This window comes from Rattus norvegicus, chromosome 3 (genome assembly GCF_021556685.1).
Source record: "Rattus norvegicus strain SHRSP/BbbUtx chromosome 3, alternate assembly SHRSP_T2T, whole genome shotgun sequence".
Taxonomy (NCBI): domain Eukaryota; kingdom Metazoa; phylum Chordata; class Mammalia; order Rodentia; family Muridae; genus Rattus; species Rattus norvegicus.
Genome location: NC_141536.1, coordinates 161,714,063 through 161,723,256, shown reverse-complemented (window position 1 = coordinate 161,723,256; position 9,194 = coordinate 161,714,063). Strand labels below are relative to the sequence as shown.

The following is a 9,194-nucleotide window of genomic DNA, read 5'->3' as shown; positions in this document are numbered from 1 at the left end:
ACCAGAAGAGGGCATCAGATCTCATTACAGATGGTTGTGAGCCACCGTATGGTTGCTGGGATTCGAACTCAGGACCTCTGGAACAGATGAGCCATTTCTCTAGTCCCTTTCCTTACTTCTTACAGTGGAGACTTTCCTGAAGGTCCCTAGGCCTCAGCCATGATAGTCAGCAACTTGGCCTTCAGGTTCCGAATACTCCTCTTAGGGTAGATGTGAGTTATTTTTCTTGGAAGACGATTTTTACTTTTTTCCCCTTCCTTCCTTTCTCCCTTCCTTCCCTCCCTCCTCCTCTTTCTCTCTTTCCAGTTTTTGTTCTTGTTTTTGTTTCTGTGGTACCGTGGATTGAGCTCAGGGCGCCCTGCATGCCAGAGCTATGTAAGGCACTACAAACAATCCTAGCTCAAGGCTCACCTCAGAAAGGCAGATTTGCTGGACTCACGCTCAGGCCCTCTTGTCCCTGGCTTGGGAAAAGCAGAGGTAACTGTGGGCATTGGGGCATAGAAAGAAATTCTGTTCACAGTCCTTTGGACATCCTCAAGAGAATGAGAATCTACCCATTTTACAGCCAGGGAAGTTGAGGCTCAGAGTTCCATGTGACCGACCGCACACTAAGGCACACTGAGAAAAGAGGGAGTCTCGATTTGTTGACTAGCAGCTGTAATCTTTCACAAACCCAAGACCTGCACAGAGCTGGGCCATCCTGTTCATCCCCATACCTTAGGGGGCTAGTACTGTCTGGGGAACATAGATGAGGGACAGGAGGACCCTGCTGTCATGTGTCTGAACCTGTCAGCTAGGGAGGAACTGGAGGTCCGATCTTCCCCACAGAGGAGCCCACCCGGAGCTATTAATGCAACAGCTTCACAGAGCTCCAGTATTCCTGGCAGGGACATATCTCGAGGGAGCCAGGCAGGTCCGTGCTGCTTAGTTCCTCTGAAAGACCCATGAGAAGCCCAAGACTCTGGTTCAAGGCTCCTATCCTGCTTTGCTTCAAGGAGAAGTGAAGGCAGCTGAGTCCCAACCCAGGTGGATGCTCCTGGAGCCCTGGGGCATTGTGGATCTGTGGAGGTGAGGGGAGTGGCCGGAGGTGTCTAATGACTATGAGAATGAGCCAGCAGCTGGGGCGTGCTGGAGGAGGGTGGCGGGATCCGAGCCAGCTCTTCCCAGGGACCACACACTCGGAGGGAACATGTGCTCATCTGCAGAGCAGACGCACCCTATAATACACTATATAAAGTTTATGGTTTGTTTAGACTCTTCTGGAACAACCAATAAACGCAGGGAGCAGAAAAGATCCAGGAAGGGCTGGAGGCTGACCTTGGACCAACCCCTGCAATCTCCCTTCCTGGGGAGTCTATGGTGTGGCCACTCACTGTATTGAGTACACACGAGGAGTGCAGTAAACTTTAAGCCCATGGAAACTTAGAAAAGCGTTGCTCATGAAAGGGTTTAAAGGTGAGGAAAAGGAAGGGCCTGTGCCAGTCCACACTGCACGTTCGGAGAAGGCTGAGCCCGGAGGCTCAAACTCTCATTAAAACTCACTGTAGACCTTCTAGATCCAGCGGTGCAAACCCACAGGTCTGTCCCGTAAAGCTGCCGAAGAGCGCCAACTAGTGGCCAAAGGACTTATAACAAGGGAAACCGGGTTCTCTCTCTGCTTTCTCCCCTCCTTCCTGTCCCTCACACACTCCAGGCCCTGACAAGTCCCTCCAGGGGTGGTGCTGTGAACCCCCCTCCCCAAGGCTCTCAGAGGAGCATTGTTCTCCCTCTGTTAGTTCAAATAAACAACAACAACAACAAAAAAGAACCTCCATTTTTTTTCTATAAAAGTTTATTTTTTTTCCAAGAAGTGGTCAGGATACCTATTTCAATTATGTAAAGAAAGGTAAGAAAGGGCAGTGTATAAAAATAATTTAAACATACATACTAGCAACAAAGCAACACGACTCTCTAGTTATAACTACAAACTTGCCCAAGATTTTTTTTCTCCCCAAAGGTTTTAAATACATTGGAGACAATGAGACAGACAGGCATGTACACATGTACACATGTACACACACACACACACACGCGCACGCACGCACGCACGCATGCACACGCTCACACACACATGCTCACACACATATATACAGCTCAAGTATGTTTTCTGTGCACTTTAGCTAACTGCTACAGCTAACGTGAAGAACTGGATTCCTGAGTGACCTCGAAGTGGAACCAAACCCCCCATCAGTGTCAGATGCGAACTTCGGAGAACAAGACGTGATTTCCCCTCCCAATCTTATTTGTCCCTAGCCTGTTCTCTGTGCTACTCAACTGACTATTAAAAGGTGCTTTTCTGATCTACTCAGCATTGTGCTTGCTGGTTTGCTCCTAGCTCCCAACGCGTGCCGTGAGCGGGAAGGGGCGACTCTCAAGGACACCCCCCATCGGGATTACATCTGGCTGATTCTCTGTTTCAGGGCTCGGAGCTCCCTCTCTATTTCGTAAGGGAGGTCGGCGTTGACCTGGTCCTCCAGATACTTGTCGATCTCCTCCACCTCCTTCTCCCAGAATTCCTTAGAGATTCCGAACAGCTCCTCCACGTTGACGTCCCCCAGGCCTTTCAAGTTCAGGGCGTCTTCCTTAGGGACGTAGCCAATGGGAGTGAGCTTGGCGCTGTCTTCCCCTTCGATGCGTCCGAACATCCACTCCAGCACGCGGGAGTTCTCACCAAATCCGGGCCAGAGGAACTTGCCGTTTTTGTCTTTCCGGAACCAGTTGACGTGGAAGATCTTGGGCAACTTGGCTGCTGGGCGGTGGGCCATGCTCAGCCAGTGCGCCAGGTACTTGCCGAAGTTGTAGCCAAAGAAGGGCCGCATAGCGAAGGGGTCGTGCATGATGACCTTGCCTGTCGCAAAGAGACCACCAGTTACCTCTGACCCACCCATGCCACATTCTCTCTTCCTCTCCCTTCATGACAGACACCAAGAAGGGGGCTTGGGTTGCCTTTCCTGGGCCTTGGAGCCCAGACTTTGACTCACCCTTATGCTCTGCAGCAGCGGTGGCCTCTGATCTCATGGCAGCTCCTACAAACACCCCATGCTGCCAGCTGAGAGCTTCGTAGACAAGGGGGACACCTTGAGCAGAGGGACAAGGATCATTAAGAACTCAAGACATCTGAGCTTTCTAAAGGTACTACACCGTTGTTCGATCCAAGCGGTGTCCTTCTTTGTTAATTTATTTTTGTTTTTCCATGAGGAAGTTTCACTCTGTAGCCCAAGATAGCCTGGAGCTTACTCTAACCCAGGTCAACCCTGAACTTGCAGCAATCCCCCTGCCTCATCCACTCGAGTGCTAGGACTATAGGTGTGAGCCACTCCAGGCCCGACAAGCATAGTTTTCTGTTGAGTTAACCTTTCACCTACAGAGACAATGAACAGGAAACCTGCTAAGGGCAGTCAGAGCCCAGAGATCACTCAGTGAAGCCAAGCACTGCCCTGAGCTACCTCAGATCCCAGACCCGGAGAGGTCATTAGTGATCAGAAGGCTGGTCCTCCATTTAAATCTGGATATAGGGGGAGGAAGATCTTTGGAACCAGCTCGGAAAAATATGTACTGGATTTCCTTGTATCGCCGTCCCCCAGGTTCCCAGCCTGAATAGAAGACTCACCTGCAGGTCTACGGCCACCAAAAATGATGCCTTCGATGGGCACTCCTTCAGGAGATTCCCAGGCGGGGTCAATAATGGGACATTGGCTGGCAGGGGTGCAGAATCGCGAGTTGGGATGGGCGCACGGTTCCTCTACAAGAGAGAGAGAGAGAGATACCCCTTAGCATGGCCCACATAGGTGGCACCCAGAAGCCAGAGCACATGGCCTCTCAGGGGACTCACCATCCTGTGGTCTCCACTCTTTGTTCTTCCAGGAAGTGATGGTGACTCCTGGGGCCAGGGGCTCATCGATGCCTTCCCAGTAAACACCCCCATCACTTGTCTCAGCCACGTTGGTGAAGATGGTGTTTTTCTGGATGGTCTTAATGGCGTTCGGATTTGTCTTCACTGAGGTGCCCGGAGCAACTCCAAAAAAACCGTTTTCTGGGTTGATGGCCCTTAAGTTGCCTGGAATGTTGCAAGCCAGAGAGGGAGGTCTGAGTTTGAGCCAAGCATCCCAGAGTTCTGAACACTCTGCTAGGCTAGCCCACGGCCTGAAGTTCACATCTTTCTCTTACCCGTCCCTAAACTACACAGCCATCTGTTTTGATCTACACACCACGGCCAACTCAGACCGTGAAGGTTTCTGCTTCTTCACTGTTCCTACAACACATTCTCTTATTTTAAAATATTACTATTCATGTGTGTGTGTGTGTGTGTGTGTGTGTGTTTTCCAGGGCACACATATGGAGGTCGGAGGATAACTTGAAGGAGTCAGTTCTCTCTTTCCACGGTTTAGACTTCTGGGATTCAAACTCAGGTCATCAAACTTGGTGGCAAGTGCCTTTACCCATAGACTTGTCTAAGTGACTCCAGTAATACCATGCAAACAGATGTGTGAAAGCAAACAGTCTGCCATGGCCTTCTCTATCCAGATGGTCCTCACAGAAGGCCTGCAGGACAGTACTGCAGAGGCCTTACTGACTCTGAAGTCAGCAACTTAGGAGACGGCGGTGTGTTTGAAGCCAGCCACTCACCGGGAGTCATGATGGTCATCAGCCAGACCCAGAGACTCACCTTGGGCATCAAACTTCATCCAGGCAATGTCATCACCCACACATTCAACTTTCCACCCGGGGAGGGTGGGGTTCATCATGGCCAGGTTGGTTTTCCCACAGGCACTGGGGAAGGCTGCTGCCAGGTATTTCTTCTTGCCTTCGGGGTTAGTTATGCCCAGGATCTGAAGGGACAGGGATCAGTTTTACTATCTCTGATCCTCGATGTGCGTGTATAAAACTGTTACAGTAAAAACCCATTACTCCGTATCATCCATCTGGCAAAAGAGAGAGACGAAGGGTGTGCATATCTTCAACAAAAACTCAGGACTGCCTTCCACACTAGCGGAAGGTGGGAGGGGGCAGAAAACTGAAAGGAATGTGATGAGGACTAAAGGGAAGGAAGAGGGGAGACTGAGGTCACTGCTGTTGTCTAAGAAACGAAGACCTGTGACCCCCCCTCCTCCAGCAAAGGTCTTGGAAAGCGCCTAGCATCTCCCCAAAGGCAGATCCCCATGATCCGTCCCTCCTGCATCGGGGTAAACTGATGGGGTGCAGAGGAATAAAATTCCCACTGTCAGTGTTGCTCTAGTGTGTCTGAGCCCCTTCCCAAGAGACGAACGCTGGGGGTACTTAGAGTCACCTCGGCGTTGACTCCAATCTGCCCTTAAGTCCTCAGAGGTTGGGGAATCTCGACATGGCCCACCTTTGCCACCCCAGGCCCTCCGAATTTCCCGCCCAGGATTCCCCGACGACCACGTACCAGCATGTGCTCCGCCAGCCACCCTTCCTCCTTAGCCAGCCTGCTGGCGATCCGCAGCGCAAAGCATTTCTTCCCAAGCAGTGAGTTCCCACCGTATCCGCTTCCGAAGGAGATGATCTCTCTGCGGTCCGGGAGGTGAGCAATCAGGGTCAGCTCGGGGTTGCAGGCCCAGTTGTTGACCAAAGGCTCTGAAAACAAGCAAAGCAGTCGTGAGCTTGCGATACACACATCCCTGCCCAAGTCTCCAGGCTGGCCTCGAACCAGCTACGGAGCTGAGAGGGACCTGGAACTGATCCTTCTGACTCCTGAGTGCCGGGGTGATAGGCCTGTCCCAGCATGATCAGTTGATTTGGTGTCCGGCATCAAACTCGGGGCCTCTTGCACCCTGGGTGAGCATCCTACCCACTAAGCCCTTCCCCGAACTCTTCCCTTTTGATCTGGAAAGGAGGTACTTACTTTTTAAGGGGAGAGGGCACCCCACGGAGTGGAGGCACTTGATAAACTCCCCATCGCCCAGGGCCTCCAGCACAGAGGTCCCCATCCGTGTCATGATCCGCATGCTGGCCACCACATAGGGCGAGTCTGTCAGCTCAATACCAATCTTGGCCAGAGGTGAGCCCAGCGGCCCCATGCTGAATGGGATGACATACATGGTGCGGCCTGCAGAGGTGGATGGGTAGAAATAGGTAAGAAGCCAAGGAGGCCCTCTGAGCTTCCTTGACTCATCTTCCAGCTACGTCTTCCACACCATGCCCTACTGGCCACCAGCCTCTGGTTTCAGAGACCAGTAGAAACAGCAAAATGCTGAAATTAAACTTTTCACAGCCCCCCTGTTTGGCTGAATTTAGCTGCTTTACGTCCACATGAATGGGAAGCATTTTGTGTGTGTGTGTTTTCTGCTTTATCTATTTGACATTAAGGATTGGAGCCAGGGCCTTGGAAATTCTAGGCAAACACCCCACCGTGGAGACTGTTTCTTTTGAGACCAAGCTGTAAAGTGCTCAGGCTGGCCTTAAACTTTGAATGCCCCTGCCTCAGCTTCCATGTCTGAGATGACAGGTCGGAGCCACCCGTACTCTCAGAGAACAATTTGATATTCCGTGAGACAGAACCAGACGGCGAGCTTCGCACGCGGGCCACCCTTTGCAGCTCAAGCCACCACCGGGAGCGTGAACTGTGCACACAGCACACTGTCAGGCCTGGGGTCTGGCCTCACCCACCTTTCATGCACCCCGGGAACCTGGCGTTGAATGCTTTCTCGAAGTCCTCTTCTGACATCCAGCGGCCCAGCTGGCTCTGCCCACTTTTGGGGATGGGCACGGTGTCTCTCTGCTCTTGGGTAATGATGACCGTCTTGCTTTCGATCCTGGCCACATCCCTGGGGTCAGTGAGAGCCAGCCAACTGAAAAAGTCACAGGGATGCCTTCAGCAAGGTACCCTTGGGGATGTACCTCTCTTGCCTACCTCAGGCTCTTCCCGGCCTTGCAGACACAAGGACGTTGACCGTGTTACTTAGGTATGGAAGCCAAGCCAACGGGAACTTGACCAGGTAGACATTTGCTAAGCCATGAGCTGGCCCTAGGGAAAGGGGCCGCCTTGCATGGCTATCTGGAATCTAGAAGCTGGCTATGCTAACCTCACAGGGTGTCTGGATTCTGACTGATCTCCTAAGCTTCTCAGGCGTTTGCTACTGCAAGGGTCTTTATTCTCCAGACTCCGAGAAGGTAGAGCTGAGGAGCCTGTAGGCCAGAGACTTTGGGCTGAAGGGACTCACCAGTTGTCATATTTCTTCAGCTTGCGGATGACACCCTCCTCCTGCATGTGGGCCAGCAGCCGCCCGTACTCCTCCTCGGAGCCGTCGCAGATGTGAATATACTCTGGCTGGCACAGCTGGGCATTGCCTTCCACAAACTTCCTCACTTCCTGGGGCAGGCTGTCGAGGCTGCCCTGGATGACCTTGGCAGAGAAGTCCAGACCATTATGCAGCTGAGGAGGCATTCTTGCAATGGTGTGGAGAGAGGCAGGGACTCTGGTGCCACCTGAAACAAAAAGAGAGGCTCTTGAACACCGGCACCCATGGGCCCTTCCCGTTCCTTCTGTAGACTTTGCATGAGTTGCACATGGCTAGAGGGCCTTGGTTGTCAGGGCAAAGACTGTGAGTGGACCCCTCAGTGGTACTTTTGGAGAGGAGAGTGGAATGGCCCTGCCTACCTTTCTTCCTCCTTTTGGAAGGTCTGGATCAGAGATCTCAGAGCGTCTCGCCGGATTTCCCCTGTTGGCCAAGGGTGTGTTCCCAGAGGGAAGGCCAACCGTGCTTGGTAGCTAGCCCTCCTCGCTTTAAATAGTATACAGAAGGGAGGACAGCCCTGCCCCTCAGCTGGACCTGGAGGCTCGCCTCTGACGTAAGGGGCCGGCCTTTGGATCATAGCCATGGTCAGCACGGTTTGGAACTGACCTAACACAATAAACTTTGGGGAGATAATGATTGAACTTGCTGTTGTTAATGAATGTTGGGAGGCCTCAGGCCCCCGTGTCAGCCATAGTTGAGTCCTTACACAACGTTTGATTGACTAAACTTTGACCGTGACTGTTGCTGATGCAAACTATAGGCTCTTGCCTTAATTGTCAGGTGGGGGTCAAGGACAGGGCTGGCCGGGACGCCTCTTGGACTTCATATGCTGCTGGCTGCACATTTTGTGTGCCAGTGGCTGCTGGTTGTCAAAACACCACAGCTGTGAGGTGTCACTCCCACGGCCAAAGGTCATGAGAAGGGAATTCAGCTCTGAGACGTGAAACTTCTAGACAAAGTCTGCAACAGCCGAGTTGGCTGGGGTGTGTTACCCCACTAGGTGTCTGCTGGATCCTCTGGCCACCCCAAGATGAACTGCAGAGGGAGGGGTGATTGTAAGCTTCATTCCGAGGAGGCAATGCCTGATATAGAATAATCACTCTATATACATACTGACCCCTGCTCTAAATGTTTTATGTCAGCTCATTCATTACTACTGCCTGAAATGGAACTATGACAGCCCTGGGTACAGGCTGGGAAACTGAGGCAGAAAGAATACTAAGCAGGTCCAGCTGGCTGGTGAGAACCAGAAGAGTTACATGTCAGTCAGGCTGGGCTGCAGAGAACCGTTGGATCCCCTGTCTTCTCTAGTCCCCTTAATGTCTTTTTCAAGACATTCTAGGTTGGACACAATCACCCTTGGAGCTGCCTGGATTCTTCTTGCATCCAAGAGTCTAGGGAGAGGAGGGGAAGGGGCTTGGCAGTTCTACTGGGCTACACTTGAGCAGCGAGACCTTTATCCCAGTTGTGAAGAACCTTCTCTGCAAGACACAGACCTTCACGCCAATTGAACGAGCCGAGAGAAGTTGCTCACTGGAGTTTAGAAGTGAGTGAGAAGTCAATCAGAGAGAGCCCATTGGGCAGGGCTGGCTCCCACAGCTGGGCTCAGAGTAGGGGGCAGGGACATGGCCTACTTCCCTGTAGGCAGGAGGATGATGTGACAGAAACTCTGTGACTCTGCTTACTAAGACGTGTGACAGATTCGAGGCACTGTGAAGAGTCATCCCAAACAGACTGGGCTTGGCTCACTCTACAAAGCTATGTAAATACTTTTACATAGCACCCACACTGCCAGCATTCTGGGGGTTCGCTGGAGCTTCTGTGTTGGTACAGAAGAAGCGGCTTCCTCTTCAAGTCACCGAGACTGCTCAGGAGGGGTGGCCTCCCCCTATGTAAACT

At 52.1% G+C, this 9,194-nt stretch overlaps 1 protein-coding gene across 1 annotated transcript; it reads right to left on the bottom strand.

The window, feature by feature from the left end:
- Positions 1-1,809: 1,809 nt before the first annotated feature.
- Positions 1,810-7,759, bottom strand: Pck1 (phosphoenolpyruvate carboxykinase 1). The gene is made up of 10 exons (NM_198780.3): positions 7,658-7,759; positions 7,221-7,485; positions 6,667-6,848; positions 5,903-6,106; positions 5,447-5,634; positions 4,706-4,868; positions 3,872-4,096; positions 3,650-3,781; positions 3,021-3,116; positions 1,810-2,887 (listed from the first exon to the last, which is right to left on the bottom strand). The coding sequence occupies exons 2-10, from the start codon at positions 7,442-7,444 to the stop codon at positions 2,433-2,435; spliced, it is 1,869 nt and encodes a 622-aa protein (NP_942075.1). The 5' UTR covers positions 7,445-7,485; positions 7,658-7,759; the 3' UTR covers positions 1,810-2,432.
- Positions 7,760-9,194: the final 1,435 nt, after the last annotated feature.